The following is a 26,771-nucleotide window of genomic DNA, read 5'->3' as shown; positions in this document are numbered from 1 at the left end:
GTGGTTCCTGTATACGTATTTTTATTTTTTATCACTGACTTAGCACCACAAATTAGCTAAAAGCAAATAATGTGAATGAGATTTAAAATTTGGTAAGTAATCATTTTATAAATTATTTGGGGTTTTTTAATACATATTTATGGGCCTTAGTAATAACCTTTATAGTACCTAGTGTTTCGGATAGGTCCTAGTTCTCCTAAGTTTCATGGCATCCATTAGTATATTTTCTCCTGAAATATATGAAATATTTGTCTCTGTAAGATATTTCCCGGAACTCCTTATCTGCATATTTGGTGTATTTTTGAGCAGGAATTGCATAAGAAATGTTATGTGGTCTCATACTATTAGTGTATATTTAGGTTTCTGCAGTGTGTGTAGAGTTCCTATCTAATGACGAACAGACTCTTAGGCTTCTCTAACCTGAAAGCATTGTGTGAATTTTCCCAGTAGTAATGCTACAAATACAGGAGTGCCACACTTATGCTATCTTTTGGCATTTGACTAAGACATGTCTAGTTTGAAAAATTGCAATAAGCATTATAGTAGAGTGAGAAGCTGAGAAAGCTTGTTGTTATTGTTAGGACTGCACATGGGATACTTAGATAATGCAGGGCTTTATTTTTTCCATTTTGCTGAAATGCAGTTGCAAAATTTTATAATGGTTTAATGCTATATACAGCTAAATTAACTCTGAAGTTGAACTTTTGTTATTGTATAATGAATGTAAACAGATGGTAAATTCACTTTTTTTATCATACTACGTGCTTGTTTTCAAGCGGTGCAATCAAGTTGGGGGTCACCTCAGCCTAGCTCAAGACACTAAATTTGGACCTCCGTTTTAACTGCCTAATATTGTTACTAAATGAGCTTTTGAAGATTTTCTGTTGATGAAGCCTGAGGAGAGTGGAGGTCTCTCTGAAAGTCTTTGAAGTAATATACTTTTTTCTATTGACTCTACAGGGAATTTAGTTACCTGTTTTATGAAGAGCAGATATGCTTAAAATGCACACCCAACTTTAACACCTAAATTAGATAAATGAAATCATTTCCCCTTCCTCAAGCCCCAGGTGGCTTGTGGCCTGTATATTTATTTTTATAATCCATAAAGACAAGAGAGAAGGACCTATAAAGTGTATGGGTCAAAAATATCATCACTCAATCAAAGAGATCAGAAAGCACGTTATTGGTCATAATTGGTTATGGGTAGTTGAGTGTGAAAAGCTAAGCAGAAATTGCTTACTTTAGGTGTGGTCAATATAGAGTTTACTTCTGATAAACACTGCTATATATATAGTTTACTCACCTTTTAATGTCCTGCTACTCTGTTGATGAAGGAATGTGCAATTCAAAAATATTTATCTGAGTATTCTCAAAGAAAAATATTTTGGTTTAGTAAAGTTGCAGGCCTTTAAGAGATTCAGTGAGCTCATGATCAATTGACAAATTTTGAGTAGTTCTTTTGAGATTTACATAAGTTCTGTGGTATCAGGAACATAAAAGTTCAACTGGGTGCTGTATAAGCCTCAAATGTATACTATATAACATTTGGAAAACTAGTTTGAAGGAAAAGCTGGCATGTGTAATTATACTACAAAACTGAGTTTAAACTCACGGCTTGTTGTGATACGGATGTGCAGAGTGAATCCTGAGTATTTACTGTGGGTTCTTTTGTTTTAATTTTTTACCATGTTATGTTTTATTTTGTTTTGGGAACATCTGTGTAGAATGCACATGGAAATGAGTGAATTTACGGAAGAGTTGTTGTTGTGGTTTAACCCCAGCCGGCAACTAAGCACCACACAGCCACTCACTCACTTCCCCCCCACCCAGTGGGATGGGGTAGAAAATCAGGAAAAGAAGTAAAACTCGTGGGTTGAGATAAGAACGGTTTAATAGAACAGAAAAGAAGATACTAATAATGATAATGATAACACTAATAAAATGACAACAGTAGAACCATAGAATCATAGAATCATTTAGGTTGAAAAAGACCGTCAAGATCATCAAGTCCATCCATCAACCATGCCCACTAAAACATGTCCTGAAGTACCCCATCTAATAATAAAAGGATTGGAATGTACAAATGATGCACAGTGCAATTGCTCACCACCTGCCTATCGACACCCAGCTAGTCCCCGAGTGGCGATCCCCTCGCCCCCACTGCCCCCCAGTTCCTCTACTAGATGTGACGTCCCATGGTATGGAATACCCTGTTGGCCAGTTTGGGTCAGCTGCCCTGGCTGTGTCCTGTGCCACCTTCTTGTGTCCCTCCAGCTTTCTCGCTGGCTGGGTATGAGAAGCTGAAAAATCCTTGACATTAGTCTAAACACTACTTTGCATCAACTGAAAACATCAGCGTTATCAACATTCTTCTCATACTGAACTCAAAACATAGCACTGTACCAGCTACTAGGAAGACAATTAACTCCATCCCAGCTGAAACCAGGACAGTTGTATTTGTCCTAATGAAGATTTTGAATTTTTTAGCCACTACTAAAGCGATATTTTGTAAAATGCTAAGAAGAAAGTCTGATGACTATGGGCTTTTTTGTACAATGAACATTTTCTGATACCTAGTAGACTCTTCTTCCTTAAGAGGGCTGAAAACAAAACAGTTTTCTGATACTCCTTTGAGATCACTAATTCTGACAAACAGTTGGACTACTGAGTGGTGTTTGACCTTACATCAGGGTACTTTTCTGCCTTTTGTAAGTTCATGATCAAGTGGTGTTAATTAATAGGAAAAAAGGGAAAGAAAAAAAAAAGGAAAAAAGTAAAATAACACTACCAGTATGAGTTACTGTTCAGTAAAGCTCTCTGTTAAAGGTAATGAGTATTATAAAAACAAAGGACAGTCAAAATGGAAACTATTATTATTATTATTTAAACAACAGTAGCAAAAGCTGCTAAATGCTTCTTTAACTGGTCTACTCACCTCCTGGCTTTCTAACTTCTGCTGAAATCAGTGCTGCCTCCTTCATTGGGCAGCAGTTTCTGACAGCCTTATGAGAAGGGAATATTGCTTCTGAAACAGGGGGCTGTTTCAACTGCACCCATTATATATACTCTCATTTGGTGACCGCCCTTCAGCCTAGAAAGCCTGGAAAGAGGGGTGGCCCAATTCAGAACACCATGTTCAAATCATGTTTACTAGGCTTATTTACTTGAGGGAGAGAAAGGCAGAGAGGGAGAGTTTAATGACCAGGAAAAATTTCCTTGCTGATGAAGAATAATCAACCTGTTACCTCCTAATCCTATGAATATTTCTTTATGGGATCATTATAACAGTTTATACCATTTATTTTACCTTATATTACCTACCAAGACTTTGTTATTAGGTAGCTGAAGGAATATCAATAATAGTTTCATTTAATAGTATAGTTAACAGTTATCAGTTTTCTGTCAGCTATGTTTCATTTCAATAGTTTAATTTCAATTTTGGTCCAACTCAGTTATTAAATATTTAGTTTCTGAAAAATTTTTATATATTTTGGGTGCTCTGGTAATTTCTCTTTTTTTAGCAGTTTTTAAATCAATTTGTTCTGATACAAAAGTCCCCTGAAGTCCTTACAACTAGAATAAGAGACTCACAACTGGCAGAATACTACAAATTGGTCTGAGAAAATATTTACATTGATATGAGCTGTTTGGGGTTTATTCATTTTAGTGATTATACCATGTTGACATTTTGAAAGCCATGTTCCCTTTTTATTTTAAAGCATTAGAAATCCATAACTGTTCTGCAAACCTGTTTTCAAATTTATTTCACTCTGTTATAATAAAAAAACCCCAAAGTCTGTGAGTGTATGTATGCATATACATATTTTTATATATTATACATTCATACATATATATGTACAACTAAAAGCTAGAAAGTATGGAACCATTGAATTGTTTTTAACACATCCTTCCCCACCCACTCATCTCTCAATCTCACAGTAATGTACAGAGTAGTCTAGTCTCTTCTAAGAGTAAGACAGGAGAAGAATCTGTCTAGGTAAATAGCCAGATATATTTCAAAATAGAATGGTTTCTGATGGAAAAGGGCCAGAAGTAGTATCATGCAAGATCTTATCACGGGACTGTAAAATGAGAAGCTAAGAGATGTCTGATTTTTTTCCCCTCTCCTTTCTTTTTCTACAGGTAACGAGTAGACGTTTACAATTAGATTTTTTAATTCCTTTCGGTTTTTATACTCTGAAGGTTGGTTTGCAGATGACTTAAATGTCATATGTGGTTGGAATAAAGTTGGCTTCATTAAATGATGGAGTAACAGAGTGGGTATTGTGATTACAAAAGAGGGCACAGAATACTGTGATGAAAGACAGTGATCTACTCTGCCTGGCAGAATGTCAACAGCACAAGGGAGACTAAGAGAATCTATCTAGCAAAGAGGTCAATGTTACAATTAACGTCCTCTCTCTAGCATATGGGGCAGGTAGTTTAGACAAAACCAGATGATAAATCTTGGAAAACTCGGAGTCAGATCTATATACCTAGCTCTTTTAAACTAAGGATGATAAACAAATCAGATTAGAACTAACTCACAGTAATAAAACATTTGCCCCAGTTGCCACAGGGTGACTGCTGTATCTTTGTTCACCCTCTTCTTTGAGATAAAAGACATCTGCAGTGTCAGTCAACCTCAAAATAAAATACGCTACAGAGCTCTGCGAGATTCATTTTTTTATCTCAGGAAAATCAAAGATCAAAACATGTCTTACAGCTGTAAGTCTGGTACTAGATACAGACTCATCTGTTCTAGGTCCTTGCTCTTCCTTCTACATTCATTTGAATATACATAGAGGGGAAAGGGCTGAGGAGAGAGAAAAAGGATTGCTTTTATTTGTCACTACAAGGTAAATAGGCATTTCTGATAAAATGCAACATGGTGTTTCCTATGGGAACATCAGCTATAGCTATAAAGACGTATACTTGGCAAGCATGCTATATGAATGTATTTTCAGGAATTAATTTTGGACGAATTGGTATTCTTGGTGTATTTCTCAAAATTGCTAAAAGATGGTAGTTCCCTCAATAAATTTTTTGAATGATTTAATGGACATCCACACTACTGTTTGACATGTTAAATAAACCATACTGCATAATAAATATCAGAACTCAAGGTATTTTAATAACATATTCTACTTATATTTTCTTAAGAATACCAAACAAATCTTAGGGCTATTTCCTAAACAGTCTGTGAAAATTTGGGGGTTTTTAAGTAAAAGTAAATGTCTAAATTGTATAAACACTAAGCAGAAGAAAAAACATGGACTAGATAGTGAGTAAACAGTTGAAAATACCAGTTTGGAAGGACTGTGATTAGGTATGTACTTATTCGCATATAGCATTTACCTGAGCAAGGTACATGAGAAAATCCGTTAGATTTATACTCAATACGTTGTACTGAATAGTTTATATTGAAATACTTGTTTTATAAGGTATACAAAATATAATTTTAAAACAAGCAGCACTAAACTGCATTATCTTTCAATTAGTGAGATTACATGGGCAAAGAAGTGCCTCCCAAGCCTTCACCTCCAGTTCCTCTGTTTCAAAATATACTGTAATGGAAAATGTCTTCTGCTTTGCTTAGCTTCCTAAATAAGGTGTCAGTATAGTGACATCTGAAGAGAGTTCTAGGGCCGTTGTTGTCAGGGTTTCATACTGTCTGTCTATGGGCCTGGAACTGGTACCTGATTTAGAATCTCAGACTTGCTCCACTGTCAGTAGAGCCCTGAGAATGAGATTCTTGTGGTTCTCACCCACCTTTGTCTAATCCCGAGAGTTTTCTCTTCCTTTTATGCATGCAACAAGAGGTAAGAAACACGAGCTGTGTTTCTAGTTTCCTCACCAAAAGTCCTCTGAGGAAGCGATAACTTGCTTAAGAGTTGCATACGGAGCAGGGAAGTCTCTTTCAATTCCTTCTCTGGTTAACATTCTTTTTATACTTAGTTGAGGTTCCAGAAAGAAGGGATTAATTTGCACAATGTTCAATCATCTCCTTTATTCTAGGACTGATCATACACATTCTTTTAAAACTGCAGAATTACATGGCAATAAAATGCACAGATCAGAAGATATGCTGTTTGATAGCTCTTTGAAAGCTAGTTTTAAAAGAAATAAATTTAAAACACAAATATGGAAGAATGTTTATTTGGTTTTCCAAATTCTCCCTATATATGAAGCCGACATATCAGCCTACGTACTAGAGACATCCAAGTTCCGGTACAGATAGTAGCTATGGGCAAGCTTCCTCACAAAGGAGTACAAATTACTCCATCTAGCAACCACTACTGCTAACAATTGGAAGAGTGGTGATGCTCTAGTCTCATAAGCATAAAAGCACTGGTCTAGAGCAAAGCAATCTGGTTGGGTTGGGTTTTTTTTTTCCTTCACTGCCTGCCACTGTCAGAATTCAGGAGCTTGCTCAGAGAGACTTTGAGATCAAATTTGAGCAGGGCTATGCAGGGTAAGGTTCCAACTACAAGTTTTATGTGGAGGTTAAGTGTGCAACAGTATTCTTACGGTAAAAACACTGAATTTGTAGATTGTGATGATACTTTCAATGTATCACCTGTTAATTTAACTGGTGGGAGTATATTGATTCCTTCTTTTCCCATATTTCCCCAGTATATTTTTCTTCCAGCCTGCCTTAATTACTACATACATACTGTATCTACTATGCCTTCAGAGGCAGGGCATATTGATTTTACAGACAGGAAAAAAAAGTGTCATGTGAGAGAGCTGCTAAAGGATAAATGTAGAAAGGTGTCCTGGTTTCAGCTGGGATAGAGTTAACTGTCTTCCTAGTAGCTGGTACGGTGCTGTGTTTTGAGTTCAGTATGAGAAGAATGTTGATAACACTGATGTTTTCAGTTGTTGCTAAGTAGTGTTTAGACTAAAGTCAAGGATTTTTCAGCTTCTCATGCCCAGCCAGCGAGAAAGCTGGAGGGGCACAAGAAGTTGGCACAGGACACAGCCAGGGCAGCTGACCCAAACTGGCCAACAGGGTATTCCATACCATGGGACGTCCCATCCAGTATAGGAACTGGGGGAAGTGGGGGTGGGGGGAATCGCCGCTCGGGGACTAGCTGGGTGTCAGTTGGCAGGTGGTGAGCAATTGCACTGCGCATCATTTGTACATTCCAATCCTTTCATTATTGCTGTTGTCATTTTATTAGTGTTATCCTTATCATTATTAGTTTCTTCTGTTCTGTTCTATTAAACCGTTCTTATCTCAACCCACGAGTTTTACTTCTTTTCCTGATTTTCTCCCCCATCCCACTGGGTGGGGGGGGGAGTGAGTGAGCGGCTGCGTGGTGCTTCGTTGCTGGCTGGGGTTAAACCATGACAAAAGGGAAACCCAAAGAGATTATTTTTAAAAAACTCAGTACATAATATGAATATTTTAGAGCTTTATTTAAAGGTTGCTGAAGAGGTTGTGGAGATATAGGGGACACATTTGCAATCTGCACAGCTCCACTTAATGGTCAAGAATATACTAACCCTTTGCCACAAATGTTTTAATCCTTTTCAGTTTCAGTAATGTTTAGATTAAGTAAAGCCAACCCATGTGGCAAATATCTGTCCTAATGCACAGAACCTATTACTGAGGTAGAATAAATAATGCTACAAGATGTAACAATTTATATTACCAGATGAATTTGATTAGTCTGTGTTTGCACTCTGCTTTTGTTTATTTTCAATAGCTCTTTCCCAAAATGAATATCCTGGAAGATTATATGGTAGCATAAAGTCAATTTGGAGTGCATTCTGTTGATTTTCACAACAGCAAGTTTTTACTATAAGGCCTGCATATTCAGAGCAGGAATATATTCAGAATATCTGCATACTGAATTACATACTTGCAGGCTACACTAGGACATTTTTAGCAGTATATATTTTGTTCTTGGTGGTGATGGGATAATTAAAAAAACACAAAGAAATCATAAGGTGCTTATAGACAGTGAGAAAGAGAGATAAAAGGTCAACTGTGTAACTTATTTCCCTATATCACTTAATCAGCTTTTGCACATAGCTCAGCTACTGAAATTAAGGCAAAGATTTATTACAAAAAAATCAAAAGAAAGCAGCAGAGTTATAGCAAAAGCAATGCCCTAAGGTACATTCTTTTCTTTTTTTTTTAAACTAACATGCCTTAATTGTAGAAGTCTGTGGATGAGAACTGATAATAGAAAAACAGATACTAGATAAGATAGATAGATACAGATGGATAGATACTAAGATACTAAATGAGTTTCTAAAGTAACAGATAAAAGCTCTTTTGACAATGTCTTTAATGTTCCCATTCATCAGAGACAACAGTTATAAACCCCAGCATGGGACAGGAGAAAGCCATTTCTATGCTCAGCTTTCGATTGCTTTCATGCAAAACTCATCAATCTTGTGCATAATGACTAGACTGCCTAAAACTCTCATATTTTATTTTTATTTTGCATATGTAAATATACAACATTTTTCTTTAAAAAAATTGCAAATATGTGTAGTTTTTTCACTTTTACTTGAAAACTACTGCCAAATGTTTCCAAATTAATATCTTTTTCAGGATTGCTTTCTTACAGTGGCACTATTCCTTAGGTCCCTGTTAAAGGTGTAATGAAACTGTCCTTCAGAACCTTTAAGTCTGTTGCCTTTGAGCTCCCTGTTTGTATGCAGTACAGTACTTTCTCTCCATGCTATAAAAATATATCAAAAATATGTAATAAAAATATTTTGATATATCAAAATCTATTAAAATTTTTCTATCAAAATATATTGGAACCATTTAAATATCTATCTAGTGTCACCAACAGAAAAGAACAACTGTAAATTTTTACAAAGCTCTTTCACAAGGCATTAGTTTGGAGATGTAAAGAAAAACGTGGTATTTTTTAAACTCAAAATAATATCCCTATCCCCATCCAAATATCATCTGTGTTCTGTACTCTGAACAAGGGTAGTGGGTGTCATGCTTTAAAGCAGATTTACAAAGCATGTGGCTGCTTTCAGAACAGGGCAGAGGGTTTGGTCTGGGTGCTGTAACTGAGTGGATAATGCTAATGCCTTTAAGCATAAGATCAAAGGGAGATTCCCTCCATTTGTTGTCGTGTTTACTGAGGTGAGATAAAAATGCAGGGCCTGGGTTGTCTCTGCATGTTTACAAAGTTTTCATAATGATGACCTCTATCAGCTATATCAAGATATGCTTGCAAATAAGGAAATTATTCTATTGTTAAGGGTTTTGTATAAGCACTGTACATACCTTGTACAGGAGCATAGAAAGGATTTGACGTAAACATTTGGCTTGCTGAAGGACTTGCAGATTTATAAATATAGTAAATGTACATCCTACGAGAAAGCTTTGCTGTTAATAAAAGCATAACAATGATTATTAATATTAACTATTAATTAATAAGTGTGATGATAATAATTCAACCTCTTAATGAAGATATGATGCGCTGCAACACTTTATTAGTGGGAACAGTACCTTCTTCACCTTCTGTAGACTTTGCATTTTTCTAGACGTGCACAACCATTGGAGAGGACATTTTTGTACAGAAACAGTGACAGACTAAGCATGACTAATTTTCTATTATGCTACTTTACAAAAATATGCAATTTATAATCCCAAGTGTACTCCTGACCTCCTTGCAAGCAGAGGTAAGCATTAATATTCTAGTTGCTTGGGTATTGTAATCCCTATGTGAATGTGGTTCTTCCTTCATTAATGATCCCATTTTGCTATAAATGAATATAATAGCCTTCTCCACTATAGTCTTGATTATAGAGTGGCCTAAATGTTTTACTTATTGAAATACTACCAAACAGCAGAAAACAGATTTATTGAGAGGACACAGAATTCTGCAGTGATGAAGAAAAGACTGTGACTGAAGTGCTCCATGGTCTAACAAACAGTTACAGTTCTGTAAAGGCCAGCACATCTTGGAGTGACATTCCAGCAGATGCGCATCAGTTCAGGCAGGATGATTTATACTCTGTAAAGTTAGGTTGAACAAACAGAAGTGCCTTTTTTTTCTTTTTTTTTTTCAATTTAAGTCACCTCTGTTGATAAGAATTTAACTGTAGAAGTGAATTAATTCATTCAATGTTAATGTTTAATGGAAATCATACTTAGAATTTTTCCATAAAAAGGGAAAGAGAGGAGATTTGAACACCTTTGCAATTTCTCTGTAAATCTTTTATTCACTTTCAAAAAGTTAAGCTCTGTGTTTGCAGATTTAAAACACCTTTAGTCTGTGACAGAAATGAAAGTATTGGTCTCACCAGCCTAGCTATTTGCAATGACTACTACGCTTTTCTTAATAAACCACTGTATTTTCAAGTTTTTAGCACATAACTTGCTGTCAGTAGTCAGTCCCTTCTTCAGCCCAAGTACACAGAGAGTTGTCCCTCTGGGAAGATGCACTAGCCCCATTAGCATTTCCTTTTGCCATGAGCACCACTACAACATAGCCGACATTCTGACCTAGTTTAGGATTTATTTTTTTTTCCAGATGATTCTAGATTATTTCTTCTTATGTGCAACTATTTAAATTTGAATCAGTTAATAAGACTGGAATTAAGCCCAATTTGCATGAGAGTTAGTGAAAGAATGTGACCCAGTCAGCTGACCAGTTTGTTAGCAACATATTTTAACAAAAACAAAATAGAAAGGCGGGGGGGAGGACCAGAATTAAATAAAAAAAAAAAAAAAAAAAATCTCCAATGGTATCGAATTTATTGTTTTTATATCAATTAATATTTGATGTGCTATAATAGATTAAATGCTGTAGGCAAAAAGATAAAATGCTAAAACTTGTAGCAAGGGGAAAGAGCAATAGAGGTGCTGGGAAAAAAAACATCTGAAAGACAGATGGGAGGGCTGTGTGTCAGAGGGAAATAGGAATGAGGGAGTTACCTAGAGGATAAACTCCTCTACTGCTGCTTGCAAATACTTGAAATGGAGAATTCTTTCAGAAAAGAAAACTTAGCATAACTTGAATTGTTTACTACTCTGCTGATACTAGCCAAATCATAATGAAAGAAAAGATGGAAAAGAGCACTCCAGTTAAGTTGAAAGCATTTTTAGCATTTTCAAATGAAATTGTTACAGTTAGTACCTTCACCTCATTTGGGTTTTTTGTTTGGTTTTTATTTTATTTTCTCTTTTATGTCTGAAGTATGTTTACAATGAAATATCGTGACTGACAAAAACCATTAATTTGGGATTTTTTTTTCCACAGAGAATATAGGATTTGGGGTGGTTTATTTCTGAAAGGGAATTTTAAAAAGCTGTTTTGCAAAGCAGTTCTGTTCTTATTCTTGTGAGCCTCCCAGTTCACATTAGTAGTCAGCAGAAGGGAAGTATTGTGAAGCTGGCATCAGATAACAAGAGTGGAACATAGGAAACAACAATGTCTATGGGGTAGGGCATAGCAAGTTTTCAAAGAGGCCTTGTTTAGCCAGAATTTGTTCTGCCTCCACCAAGGTATAGCTTCTCCAAAAGCATGAAGCTAATTTGGAAGAGGACTTGCATTCATGTTATGTAGTTACAAACAGCTCCACACTAGAATAAGTGCACTTTGTGCAGTCCACTGGAGTAACCAGTAGTTGTGATTCTGAAATGAATGCACAGATTTTATTATCTAGACTCCCTAGACTTTTAATTCTCATCACAGCTGATATAAATATAGAATGTATTCTAATCTTCATGTGAAAGGAGTACAAACTTAAAATAAAGCCTTATACATTTGTTGTCCTTTAAAAAGGATCTGATTCATAAATATCCGTGTTGCCAGCGTCAATGACAAATGACATCCAGTTTTTCAAAACATGGTGGAATGTGCATGTAGAAACAATGTCCACATGACCTCCCCCAAATATGTCATACTAGGAGTTGTCTATGTAAGAAAGTCATCACATATCAGAGCATGGAGACATCTTACGCACCTTTCAAGAACTTTGGAGGGGTTTGTCTTTCTTTTTCAAAATGAGGCCAGAGGAAGATGGTGGTAGTGCTGCTGCTGTACCTCATAGCCTGGTAGTTACAGCAGTCACCTTTAAGATAGCAAACCTGAATTGTAATTCCTGTGGCTAAGAGGATTTGAACATGTCCCATCTTTAAGAAGAATGCCACATCAGAGGGACACCGTTTCCCTTCTGTCACCTTCAGTGCAATGGTGTTTACGAAATCAGAATTGTAATTTAGCTGGGAAGAGACCTCAGGAGGCCTCTGGGCCAACCATATCCTCAGAGCAGGGGCAGCTATGAGCTTGGACCAGGTTGCTCAGGCCTTTATCCAGACAGGTCTTTAAAAATGTCCAAGGATGAAGGCACAACCTCTCTGGGCAGCCTGCTCTACCACGTGACTGTCCACACGGTGAAATGAAGGCTTACTTTATATCCAGTCTGAACCTGTCTTGTTTCACCATATATCCATTGTCTCTTTGCCATAGCATGCACCACTTTGAAAAGCCTGTCTCTGTCTTCCTGGTAACTTTTTCCTAGGCACTGGAAGGCTACTCTTACTGTCCTCCTAATGCTGCCCCACTCCGGGCTAAACAAGCCCAGTTCCCTCAGTCTCTCCTCACATGGCAAGAGCTGGCCATTTTGTTGGTCCTCTACTGAATTAATTCCAGTTTATCAAAGTATTTCTTGTATTCAGGGGTCCAAAACTAGGCACGATATTTTAGATGTGGTCTAATGAATGCTGGGGGAGAGGGGTGTTGCATTGAGAGGTTCAGAGCACTGCAAAAGGTGTCAGGAAGTGAATAGAGTGTCATGCTCTGTTTTTTAGAGCTGGATCAAGGTGCTTTCTTCAAACAACCTGTAGAAAATAACGGTTCAGACCACTTAGGCAGAAAGAAGGAGTTTGTGTCTCATACCTGTGCTAAATAGTGCTGTTTATAGTAAGAAGAGAGCTTTCCTTGCCTGCCTTTTCTTCTTCTTACTGCTTTTTTGTGGATGTTTGAGTGTATTCTGAGAACACTACCTCAGCAAAGTCTCACAAACCAGAAAGATGGAAGTAATATTTGCTTTCTAAAGCAGCTCTAAAGGGATAATAGTCTCAAAGTACACACTGAGTAGCACTGACAGGATGTGCAGAGCTGTTTGCGTGGTCAAACTCAGTGGTCTGCTGAACATTACTTAAGGGATTTTCCAGAAGCTAGTTACAGGGTTGTGAATATGCATGGCTCTTCAGTATTGAACTGAGGCACTGGTACACTGCTCGAAGTACAAGTTTTCTTTGTGTATCTAGCCAAACAGGTGAATGATCTGTTTTGCATGAGTACGCCACAGCTGACCGAAGTGAGGCTAAAAAAGCTGTAAGCTGTAAAGTGCATGTTCTCACGTGTGCATGCCTAGCCCTCATGTACCAAGCCATAAAAAGAGACATTTTGCAGACCAACAAAGTTTGTTTCTAAGCACCATGTGCTTCTCAGACCAAAGTGCTTTGATTTCAGTTTGTTCCTAAACATTCCAATATAAAACAGAAAAATATCTGACATTCTTCATGAGAAGATGTAAGAGCTTTAATGTCTTGGGAAACTTACTTACTTCATCAGATTTATATTGAGTCTGTTTTCATCTATTTCATAAAAGCATATTCCAATGCAATTGCTTGTAATCAGCACTAAGACTTCAAGCTGGTTAATTCACTGTGATATGATTAATATGTTTTAGAGGCAGACTGACATGATAGAGTGATTAGACTGACCTACCCATCCAGCAATCTTTGAAAGCCAAGCTTACTCATCTGTAATTTTATCCCATTAGGATAGCTTTATACGTTAGATTTTTTTTAAATAAAGTTCTTACTTGAGATGATGAAAATTTCTTTATTTGCCAGAATAGTATATTTCATAATTTCATTTTCACGGCTTCACTGCAATCACATTACACATTCTATTGCCACTGTGGAATGCATGCAGGGAAGAAATTGGCTTCCTATGTTAAGAAGGTGAAGAAGGTGTCTGAAATGACAACATAACAAATTACACTCCACAATTATTTATTTCATTATTTTGCTGCCTGTGAAATGGCCAGGCATGAAATACTGCCTGCTGCTGAGTGACTGGGATGTATTCCAGAGTTTTTAAATAATTTTATTGCTTCCTTATAGAATATTTGTACTGGGATCCAGCACAGATACTTAAAGATCTTTTGGTGGATTATACATGTGTCTGTGTACCTAAGTAAGTTGTACTGAAATCGTATGACCATTAAGCACCTGACCAACTCAGGTGTTTTTGAAATCTCAGGAAGTACCAAGCTAGGACTTTAAGTGCCTAAATTCCATTTAAAGTAAAACTTGATGTGTTTATGTGTTGAAATTTAAGGAAAAGCATGCAAGTGATGGACTTCACCAAGCTGTCTACACGTGCACTATCTTATGTTCCAGAATGTATCAGAAAAAATAAGGGTTAGTAAGTACTTTGTCTAGTGTGGACATCTGCAGTTGGACATCTGCGTTTTTTCTTGGAAGCACTGGAATCCAGCTGCTGGAGTCTGAATTGTGGAACTTATGTAATCTTGCTTTTCCAGAAATTATTTTCTTTGAAAAATGTAACTGCCCTACTAGTCAATAGAGTAACTGAGACTAGCTATGTGTTAACATGCTCTTTGTGTATATGATGTCCCAAAATGTTTGGGTTTGCTATCTTAAAGTGCTCTTGCTTTGATTTAATATGAGGAGGATTGCTCACTCATTTAATAGCACTTGGGGCATCCCAAGTGATGCAGTTTAGGGTTGCAAAACAGAAATACTCTGGAACAGTTCTCTGAAAAGTGTCAAGTATTAACGCCTGTAGTTTTTGTCATGCAAGGTCTCTCAAACTCAGGCACTTCATTCATTTTATTGTATATAAAATGTCTGACACATGCGGCCATGATGCATCACATTCTAATGATCAGGTCAGGAAACTTGGCAAACTGTTTTTCCTTGAAAGGGAGGACTGCATAATACTATTCGTGATTCCTGTTTGTTCAATAAAGTTTTCAGTCTTCCAATTTATTTACTTTCAATTTTGGTTTCAGTTCATTTAACCTTCAGAAAACATTTGTGCTGTCTACTGCTTACAGAAGGGAGGCTCTAGCAGCCCTTTGCTGCATTTATCTCTTGCTGTGGAGCTATGATGTCTGCAGTAATAAATGTATCTGTTTGAAATAGAAGCTATTAAGTTCTTGTTGAAATGTCTTCTGGAACAAAACATTAGCTTTTGCTTTCAAAGGGCAGATATTGCAGCAGATAGCACTTAACCTGGCCAAGGACAAAATGTTATGTTTAAATATCACTTTCCTGCTTCCCTCTATGAATCAGCAAGGATATCTGCATTCAAGCACTTTCATTTCTTAATATCAAAACAAGTATCTCTACAGAATTGAAAGTAGCATGATTGTAACTATTGCTTTATTTTTAAAAACAGCCCACCCATCCTACCAATTTGCTGTGATTTATTCCTTTGAACTTTTAAATATGAAAGATACAACAAAGGAAAAAATAATTGGGCAGGCATTGATATTTACACACTAGACTTCCAGCTGTACATTTCTGAACTAAAACCAAATTTGACCATCTTGCAGTAATCCCTGGTTGTCCAGCACAGAAATTCATATGAGATTTGACACTAATACTGTCATCTTGAAAGTATGTTGTAACTGTGGCCATTGCTTTTCAAAGCTGATGTATCTCAGCGAAACCATACAGATCTTCATTCTGCTGGGAAAAAGCTCAAGGCCAAAACATGAAGCACGGAGATTTGAGTTTCCTGCCCAAATCAGGTAGACACATAGACCACTTGTCCATCTGTGTGTATACAGAGCACAACAGAGGTCCTTCTAGCACTATGGAGGTCCTGATGTATTGCATAGTACTTTTTCTAAGTACTAATGCAATAAGTTAATAATGGCAATTGAATCAAATCACTGATAATAACTCATCAATCTAGTGACTAAGTGTTATGTATTTTCTTAATTTGAAGCTAATAGGGATCTCCAGTAACTATGTCGATAGATCCCAAGTATGCATCTCTTACATACAGTTTTGTAATTCTCAAAAGTCAATATAAACATTAAGAAACTAATATTATGTATTAACAAATGTGAAAATACAGAGCCGATACCAAATTGTCTGATTTTTCTATTTTATCCGTGTCTTGTTTTCAAAGAGTGTGTTTTAAGATGCCTCTATTTATCAAATATATTCTGCAAGTATAGCATAAGTATTTATCAATATTATTTTAACTTTCATTAATTTTAGTGATGTATAAATTGCAATAATGTTATTTTTTTCGATGCGTGGAATTTGGAAACAATACAATTTAAAAAATGTATGGGATATAAAAATTAGTCACCTGACAATAAGGGCTAATTAATATTTTTCTCTTGCATTCTGTCTTTCAGATTTGTGATAAAGAATGGCATTACTACGTTGTCAATGTTGAGTTTCCCGTTGTTACCTTATACATGGATGGAACAACATATGAACCTTACCTTGTGACCAATGATTGGCCTATCCACCCTTCACATATAGCCATGCAGCTGACAGTTGGTGCTTGTTGGCAAGGTAATATGACAGCAAATAGTAGACAGTAGAATTATGAATTATGAATCAAGTCCAAGGATAAAACGGATAAGACATTAACAGGCTTTGCATTTCCATCATCTGAAGAAGTGTTGACTACAGTTTGTTTATTCAATGTGAAAAATTGTCAACTTTATCTTCTGTCTTCACTTCTTTTAATTGTTTCCCTTGTTCTCCAGCTTTCAGCAAACTATCTAAATATTACTCTGCCTCAAATTTGTTTCACAACACATGGCCTGATCCTGTGCTCTTCACGTAGGATATATATCACCAGTAATTCCACTAATTTAATCCATTCACCCTGTTATAGACCAGATGTAAAGTGAGAGTAAAATATAAGTCACAACCCCTAAGCCATACTTGTATGGGCCTTTGCTTAAATATTAGTTTTTCCTGTTTTCTACCCTTTATAATCCTGTTCTTCTCATTCTTTTTTTCTGGTCCTGATGCCACTGTTTCTTTTTCTGTTCTCTGCCTTACACCTGAAACAGTCCTCTTTTTCTGCTCACCTGCTCTGGTAAAATTGTCTCCATTACCCTTCCATGTTGATTTGCACTGTGTCTTGTTTTCAATTAAGACAAAGTATGAAGTGAAGCAAACTGTATAATTAGGAAAAAATGCTTTAACACAGATTGTGTTTCTTCCCCATTCTTTAATGTTGACTCACTTTCTCCATTATTACCTTGTTTGCCAGTTTTATATCTACTCATTTACAATATGTTATCTGCAAAATTTGGACATCTTCTGCATGGCAGAGCTGTTCAGCGTAAATAGTATTAGAAGCAAATCCAGCTGTTAGATTATGAACACCTTGGGGTAAAGATCCAGTCTTTACTTTGATGCCAACATGCAGAATAAAGCCACACTAATGCTAAAACCAAGATTTGATAAGTTTTAAATATTGATCACTGAGGTAGGTATTACGATAGTTAGCTAATGAGCATGACACTAATGCCATATATTTGTAAAAGTAGAGACTGATTCTTGTCTAACTTGTATTTGCATGTGTAGGCTTTCATCTCTATAAGATGATCTTTAGAGGTACTGGAATTTTTCACTGATGTTAAATACATAACAGAAAACATTTAATTTCACTCTAATGTGTTAATATTCTAAGGGAATGTTACTCCTTTTTTTAGCTAAAAATACGTAGTGAAATACCTATCAAACTCTTCAGAAACCAGAAATTCAGTTTAGCCAGTAGTTTATTGGGATGAATAGTTGACAGAAACCAATTTGATTTACATGTATTTTTCTTCTAGTTTGATCTGGCTTTTTTTCTTGTGTACTTTTGGTGCAGTATTTTTAAATCTAAGTTCCAGAGTTAACAAATGCAGATGTAATTCATTAATGGAGTAAATTGAGTTCTTTGCAGACATGAGCAAATGCCATAGGAACTGTGAATAATCGTTGAGCATTGCCTTCTGAAAAATCAGCATTTCTCAATAGCAGTCCTAAAGAAATTTTATTTTAATCCCTTACTTCATGTTTATTTCCAGGTTTTTCTGCATAGGTCTACGTGAATATTGTTGTGCATTATTTGTATTACTTCTGCCCCTTAACTTCTTTCCTTCATACATTGTGGTTTTACCACTCTCTAATAGCAGTCTTTGGGGGGGGTCCCCTAAAATTCTCAGTACTGGTGGGAATCCACTCCCTTCAGCCCTCACCTGAATCTCATGTTAATCATCATGCAGGTGCCAAGTTTTGAGAACTGTGGAGTAGTAACTTTATCTGTACACTGTATGAGCAAAAGCTATGCTAGTTTTGCCACAGTGCTGCATCTGTGAGTTCATCTACCTCTAAGGCAGCTGAATACAATAACAATAATCTTGTTTCCTTCTCATCTTTGTCTTTCTATCTCAGATTGTTAAGAGAAAGAATTAAGGTAAAACTTCTCATATAGGCTCACGATAAATTTAGACCACAGACTATATTTAGTATTTAAGCTGTTAAATAGAAAGGTGCAATTGTTTTCAGACATTTTTAGCTTTGCCTTGAATAATTTGATGGCTTAACAAATAACCATTCAGGAAAAGATTCTTCTTCCTTTTTGGTGAAACACCTGATTTCAACTACTGAAATTTCACCTATTGCTTCTGTCAATATTTACTGCAAGATTATGTTATTGCTATTTTAATAGTGTGAGGATTGGAGCTTGTCAAAAGCAGAAACAAATTTTCCATCTCATGAAAATGTCAAAATTTAGCTAAGATAGTGTGCTAAAGATTCCGATAAATCATCATGTGTCAGGCAAAAAGGTGAACTTTTAATGCTTATATAAAACAAGATTTCAAGATACTGCTTTTGACAAAGCTTATCTTTTGATAAGTTTGTTTTGATCACCTCAAACTATTTTAAATGAATGGTATGGAAAGTCACTTTGTTAATAGGATTCAGCACTATTTCAGTCTGTCGAATTGTAATTATTCAATATCTAAAACCAATCTATTCTGTTCAAAATGTTAATTTTCAAAATCCATATATTTCAAGAAAAAGTGGATCTGTCAAATAATTTGACTATAAATAGTTTCAGTGAAACTGTTAACTTGGTCTGCTTAGGATAAGACATTTTGGCCAGTAAGAACAGTCTAAACCTTTACATTTTCAAAGTATTAGAAAACTGCTTTACCATCACCTGCAGTTTATTTCAGTATAAATATGCAGTGATTTTGGTGTCATAAGCCATTCAGGGGAGTCCTTGTTAAGAGGACATGAGGAGTTTCTAGCTCTGATTTGCTCAGACTATTTTCTTCCCTTTTCATCAAAGCACTGGCAGAATAGGAACACAGGGTTTAACCTCTTCCTTCAGAAAGGACGGGGGGCGGGGGGTGTTCTGTCTTTACTAAACAATTTTGTAGTTTCGAGTCCACAGTATCAATTTATCAAAGTCAAATTATTTGAAAAACAATCTCAACTCAACTAAATGAACCAGAAAAAATAACAGTCCTTTTTCTTACCACACTAATTCTGATTTTCTCACAGCAAAAAGCAAGTCATCATGACTGTGGGGCAGCTTAAGAACTGGTGGGGAGCAGGAAGAGTGTATTTAGAGGGCAAAGCAAAAAATCAAGAGCAAAAATAATTGTAATTTACTCTGTTAGCACTAACAAACAGGAAAATCTCCTACTGCTATGAAGGATTTACCTTTTCATATATGACGACTTTCAGTTCTGGTCTGGAAACTGGGAATTGTTCTGCTGTTTCTCCAGGAATCTGAGAATCCTCCAGGTTATGAGAGAAGTGACTCTTTCAGCCCTGGTCTTTTCATCACTTGCACTGGTACTCATCCTGAGGTTACATAGCAAGTATCATGCTTGCACCTCCTTCTTGTCTTTCTCAGAGTTATGTCATGCAGGAGTCTCAGGCACAGGAAGAGAATTCTTTTCTTTGAGATTAGTATTTCCTGTTATTAATATTTCAATTCCAGAGTAACTCTTTTCTGACTTTTATAGCCTTGTTTATAGCATCCATTATGAAAAGTTAGGTTAGTTTTTATTTCTACCTTCAGCTGTTCAAGTGAAATGTAAGAGCAGTTTAAGTTCAGTGCTATTCTCCTGAATCTAACATGAAAACAAACCGAACATGCAATCTCTCAGGCCTACATGATAAACTTGAACTTTAGCCTATGATGTGCTCACTGTCCCATTTGCATCAAAGTATTTGGGGTTTGTTTTTCTTTTTTGACATCAGCATTCCAGTTGTAATGGGCAAGTCTCTCCTACATTTTTACCGGGGAGTGTAAAAAGCATGCCTGATTTGTTTGTTCCTGATTTTATGCAATATTTCTTTAAATAATGTGAGTTGAGTGCTAGGACTTTCCTAAAAGGAGGAAAAATTAGCCTTTTCCTGAAAAGCGGAGTCTTGTCTGGGGGGCAAGAGGGTATTGGAGGCAGAAGTTAGGGTCCAAGTGTTTGGACGGCAGCCTGGAGATGAGCAGAGTGAAGATGGCTGAAAAAGCAGAGAGCCAGGCTTTAAAGGTGATAGGAGAGAACCTTCCTAGGGTCTGTCAGGCACTGGGTAAAGTTTACTGCAACCCAGGAAGTCACTCAATTACCTAAAACAAAGCCTGGGGGATGGTTTCCAGCTTTAATGACACATTGGGCATGAGGAAAGTTGTATAAAAAATCTTTTTTGCATTTTGTCCTGGCATAATCAATATAAATTTTCTCTACTTAAAATTAGGTATTCTGGATGTTACTCTAGTATAATCCTCTTTTTAATTTAAAAACCTTGGTTATTTCTTCAGGAAGCTCATTAAAGGGAAGATCTAGGCAGAGCTACCTCATTGATTTAGGGTCCTATCACAATGGTTAGCATAGAGTTAATTGGTTTTTATTTTATGTAGTTCATGTTTAATACTGCTATACTCTATGGGGGATAGTTCATTTGAGGGTGGGAGTTAAAGCATTATCTTTAGGCTGAACTGTTGATTCAGTCACATGTGACCCAAAAGCAGTGACAGCTGGAGAGAGAAACTTCTTAACCTGTTGCAGCCTATGTCCAACAGTCTTCATGCGTGGCAAATCCTAACTTACTTCTTAGCTGTGATTTCAGTGACACTAGGCCTGGAAAACGGTAATACTGACTACAGAGCTAAGCAAACTGGACTCTTAGTGAACTAACTGAGGGTGGAAGTGAACCGTTTGGAGTGCTAGTACAGCTGTTCCTGAAATTAGGCCTTTATGTACCCTAGTAAAGTTTGACAGCTTTCTCTGCAGATACTTAGGGTTAAGGATATAACTTAATTTTACCTTCTATAAAAGGCTGTTTTGTTCACATCAGTTGTCTCGCAGATGATTGTCAAGGATGTGGTGTTGATGTAGGTGGGGTTATTTAGGTCCAAAGTGCTGTTCTGTCTCTAATGGTGGAAGAAATTTTGAGGCAAAATTACTCTTCCTCAAGGGTATCTAAAGGACAAAATTGACTTGCTTGTATGTGTGCTTCCCAGAACAAAAGAGACACCAAAGAGAACATGTGGGAAGTGTGACCCTGGCACTGTGTCTGAATCCCTACCTCCCTGAATGGATGTTAGAAGCAGATGTGGTCCATCAGGATAGGAGAGAGCTCCTCAAGGCTCACCTTTGTCTCTCATTTCTACTCTCTTCTTCTCTAGCAATAAAAATACTCTAGCTTTGCCCTTCCAGCTCAAGATTCTCGAGAGCTTTCCAAACAATAAAGAGGTAACACAGTTCTGCAGCAAGTAAGTAGAATTACCCTTACTCTGAGGATAAAGTGCAGTATCAAAAGGGTAGGTGATTTTTCCTCAGGTCACTTACTTAAAAAAATCTGCATCATGGCAAGAATAGAATCAGACTTCCTGATCAACCACAAAATTGTTCTTATTCTCCCGTTTTAGCTTTTGCAATCCCATTTCATTCTCCTAAGCAATACAAACAAATTAAGGTTAGCTTATCTTGCAGCTGCACTTTCGAGGAACTTACCCTATAGTAAGTTCTCTGAGTTCATTTTTTTTGATTCAGTTTATCTGAGGACATAGCAAATGGACCCTTTAACGGAGTGAGACATTTCTTCCATTAAACCAAGGTTTATAGGTTCCCACTCTGATCCCTTTATTGCTGAATATTCTGTGGCAAAGGCAGCTAGAAGGGAGCAAGTTACATGATTTGGTAGTCTAATCATCTTTTGTACCACAGGCTGCAAACAGACTTCCTCCAGGTTTCTCTAAAAAGGTAAGGTCTTGAGTTCATATTCCTTCCGTCCCAAAATGGCTTGTTTCTTTATGCATCATTCCCAGAGTCCTGTCAGGAAAGCAGTGACACAAGTTAATGACTTGGCACAAGGTTATATTGTAGCTTACCATGACTGTAAATCATTATTTCTAATGATGCCACCTATTCTAGAGTGCTGGAGCTTCACAGTGTAATTATGCTAGCCACGTTGCGCAGGGGAAGGTCTTTAGGAGAAGCCTGTCAACAGGCAAACTTTGTTATCATGAATAAAGCAGAAGGCTAATGTAGTTCCTGTTTTCTAAGAAATTTCTGTTTTCTACTCTATTTTTCTTTTGTATTCTCCTGTCATTTTCCTCTTTCCTTATCCTAGGCTGGATACCAATTTTTTTATAGAGTCCTTCTGTGGAATAACCTTATTAACCTTATATGTCAGCACTCTGCTGACATATCAAATCACAAAGTTGCAGTCAGAGAACTGACTTGACTTACTTACTATTCAAGGCAAGAAGACTGGTAAGAGTTAAAAGTTGGAGAGGGATCAGATCACTGAGAGACAAATACACTGCGGACAGTGTAGCAGCAGCCTGTATCACTCAACCTTGGACTTCCCCTGGAAATTAAGATATTCAACAGGTACTGTGCATTCTAACACCAGTGGATCATGCCTTGGGGGCTGACATAGCTTGCACCAACCTGAGGTCTCAGTGGACTGATACAAGCAAACAAATTAATGCAAGACCACCTAGGTAGATTTCAACATAATGTGATGCTGAATATCTGTACACTGATGCTTCTGTTAGTACAGCAGTGTTCTCTCTGTGTTGCCTTTCTCATCAAAAAGAACATGGAGTGGATTTCAATGCACTTCACAGATCTTTGCTGGAATTTTAGCTGTGGCAGAAATACAAATACATTTGGAATGTTAGTTCAGGAGGGTGTTTTCTTGGAGAGCTGAATTTGCATTCAAATCTGTCACAAATTCAGCATAGATACATGCCCCTTATTTAATTGAATTTCTGCACTGGGGACTATGCACCAGCACAAGAATGTTATTTGGAGAATACAAATATAGTTTTTTGGGCACTATTAGCATACTTGGACTCTGATCTACTCTAAGATATATAAGATTGTAACATTTTTCCGTGATTGTCATAATTTCCCACAGTTGCCCTAGAAATAACAAAAATGTATTGGCTTAATTGTGAGAGATTTTAGAGTGTTTGTTTTTCTTATCTTGAGAAAAATTATCTTAAATAGCATAAGTTATACCACACTTTTGATCTATGGATCTATTGCACAGAGATAGATTCGCATGTGCATACTTAAGAGCAGGTAGCCCTTAGTGTTCTCTGTACTTGTCTTATTTCAGATTGTGCTTTAAAGCCTAAAGCTGTCTGTGTGAGGTTGTCAGGTTATGATATCTACTGAAAGCAGGGGCAGACTTAAATAGTGCCATGTTTGATAAGTAATTTTCTGAGTAATTTTTGTCTGAATGATATAAAACAACACTAAAACTTTTTTGTGCTGAGAAGCTCTGGGTGTATAAAAACTCAAGTCGCTGATTAGGACTACTCCTGAAATCTATGTTAGGTTTCGTCCTGTTTAATAGCCAATCTACTTGTCAGGGAATTAAACCCAGCTCCCTAAAACCCAGCTCCCTAACTGCCATAATAAAAAGATGAGATAAATTTGGGGGCTTGGACCTGAGGACGTCAGACCCAGAATGTCTTGCAGCTGCTTCCAGATTCACTTCAATCTTTATGTTGGGACCCTGAATAATCGATCATTCTGTAATTATCTGGCTCAGTATAACCAGAGTCTATAATGTCTTAAAAGAATCACATCTCAGTTGGAAATTCTCTTGATTCATCATTTCCAGTGAAAACCTCATTGTGCTTAGACTGCCCTGATAATTACTTGCTCATTATTAATTAGGCTAGGGCAAAAGGCCTAAAAGAAGATCTGTGAGCTCAATAAAGTCACTTGTTTTGACAAAAAGGCATGATAGTTCTTTGGAGATTGGTGAGTGAGTACAAACAGCACTTTACATGTCTGAAGTCAAAACAATACAATTGTAAAATTCAATGTTAATCAAATTCTTATATCTTTGACACTTTATATCAACCCAATGTGAAATTAAAAAAAAAAAAAACAACAAAACCAAAACCAAAACGGTGTCATGGAAATAGGCTCTGCTTCGTTAATGAAGTGCCTTAACCCCATGAAGTCTGAACCCTGAGAATCTTCAGTGTCCCCTGGACTCTCCAATGTTATATTTAACAGAACCTCCTCATGGCTAGGATCAGAAGGTGTTTGCTAGATGACAGTCCTTAACTCCCTAAATTGTTATTCATCTGAGAGATTCTAGCTGTTTATAACAAGGTGACGTGTATACTAGAAGCATTTGTTTTCCTCCATGTGTATAAGGGAGTCATCCTGAGTGATGTGCCCACAAGTAGGACAGACATCTGCAACATACTAATCTAAAATTAAGTAGTTTCATTAACTCTACATTTGATCTGTTGTGTTTGAAATTTCAGGCACCAACTGCAATTGTGCTTGTGACTATTTAGGAATATGCCAAACACAGTGATACTGTAAAGTTTTGCTTTCATTGGCAGCTGATCAATCCCCACTGAGGGCTGCTGTGTGGGTGCAGCATGCTGCCTTTTCTGGTGTGTGCATCCTTCTCTGACTTGTGCTTCCTGCTCCAGCGTGCTGTAGTGCTGGGCTTGGTATGAGTGAGCACAGGCATCAGCTGTGAATAGCACAGGAGGGAAGTAGCACTCAGAAGTAGTCAGAGGGTTATAAAGTTCTTTTGTGGGGAGGGAACACCCTGACGCTAGTGTAGGAGGTGCCACTGCCTAACCCCACCCCTAGGTTGCAGCTAATATCGTGGGACATTAGTAGACCCTGATAATTCTACTTATCTAGATAATTCCAGTAGCAGCATGTGCTTTATTTTTGCAGCTCGTTCTGAGCCCTGTGCCTATTTTATGTCTCACCTGTGTCTTTCTCAGAACTGTAACCCAAAGGGTCTGCTATAATGGTTTTACCTGGTGGGAAGCCCAGCAGGCCAGGGCAAGACCCTTCTTCTTCTGTATGTTTTGGTGTGTGCTGTACTTGTTCACCTCCACCAGCATTCACGCTCAGCAGAAAAGGAAAGCAACTCAGAAAGACTTTATTGAGGCGACCCTGGGTCAAGTTCTGGTGAGAGGGCCTCTCTGCCCCTAGTGCCTGAGCTGCCTTACTTGCTCTGCATTGATAGAGTTCCAGGCAGAACAGATCAGAACCAGCATAGAAGAAGAAGAATCCCAGTCCAGAAAACAGTTATTATTTTATTTGGACAATGACTAAGCAGTGAACAGCATTGTAATGAATAATTATGTATGTCAACAGTTCCTCTGGATGCCTCCCACAGTCTGTTGACACCATCTTCCCATTACAAGGATTGAATTAATGCCAAAAAGCCAACATCCATCCTACTTTATCTACCAGACTTTGGGAGTGGATGTGAGTGCTGGGTCAGGTGGAAAAAGCAATGCACAATTTTATTACCAAGGTCTGAATAACACTGTGGCCTGTGTTGCCTCACAACTGTGATGGTGACCACAACAGTTATATTTAAAGAAGTGAAAAAAACGCAGTAGCTTCAAAAATATGTCATGCAAGGGTCTGTAATGAGACTAGGTGATGTTGTTCAATAGTGTCGTTTCAGTCTTTTTTTGTGTTACAGACATCAACCTAATTCCCTGACTGACAGTAGGGAAGGTTCCATTTTCCTTTGTTGGTTGCACCATTCAGCTAAGTCTTAACTACTTAACTATCCCCCAAGAATTAGCACTCACAGTATATTAATCCATAGTAATCAATAAACATAGAGCTAAGTGAAATACAACATGTAACACAGTTGAGGAGTAGGTTTTCTTATTCTCTCAGGTCTTGATGCTAAACATCATAGTGGAGATGAGCTATATCTCACTTGTAAGAAACGGCAAAAAGACCCTGACAGCAAAAAATCCCATGAAACTTGCTGAGGCAATCTAGGTTAACTGGATGGCATGACCTCTGGGTAGAAACTGGAAGATACTGTGTTACAGAACACTTTTATTTTTCACCGCACCATGACATTGGGAAGTAGAAAAAATTTTAGGACACTTGGATTACCTCAAGACCATCATCACTGGAGATCCACTTTGTTCTTTGAATTGTTGCTCCAGAGGCTTGTGTAATCTATTTAGGTCTTCCTCATTATCTCAAAAATATTGTTACTTAGGCTCAGTTTGGTGTCAGAACCAAGAGGTAAGTTCAAAGTATCTTAAAGCAGTAAGAGCTTTTGGGAGTAGCTTATGTCTTTTCCTCAGTTGTTTCTTAGCATGTGGTAATTTCAGTGATGAGTCAAATTCAGACAATGGAACTGAGCATTCCTCCTGCCCAATGAAGTCAGTGGCTCTGAGCTGCCTATCAGCTGCATGTGGAGCTGCACAGGC

General features: G+C 37.2%; 1 protein-coding gene across 3 annotated transcripts in view; it reads left to right on the top strand.

The window, feature by feature from the left end:
* The window catches only part of CLSTN2 (calsyntenin 2), a 421,974-nt gene that overhangs the window by 366,291 nt on the left and 28,912 nt on the right, over positions 1 to 26,771 (top strand). For all 3 annotated transcript variants that reach the window (XM_030028229.1, XM_030028230.1, XM_030028231.1), the window contains exon 9: positions 16,408 to 16,570. In XM_030028229.1, the coding sequence (XP_029884089.1) occupies positions 16,408 to 16,570 (163 nt within the window). The remainder of the gene's footprint in view (positions 1 to 16,407; positions 16,571 to 26,771) is intronic.

The sequence above is a fragment of the Aquila chrysaetos genome, chromosome 10 (assembly GCF_900496995.4).
Source record: "Aquila chrysaetos chrysaetos chromosome 10, bAquChr1.4, whole genome shotgun sequence".
In the NCBI taxonomy this organism is placed as follows: Eukaryota; Metazoa; Chordata; class Aves; order Accipitriformes; family Accipitridae; genus Aquila; species Aquila chrysaetos.
This window is presented reverse-complemented; position numbering and strand designations above follow the sequence as displayed.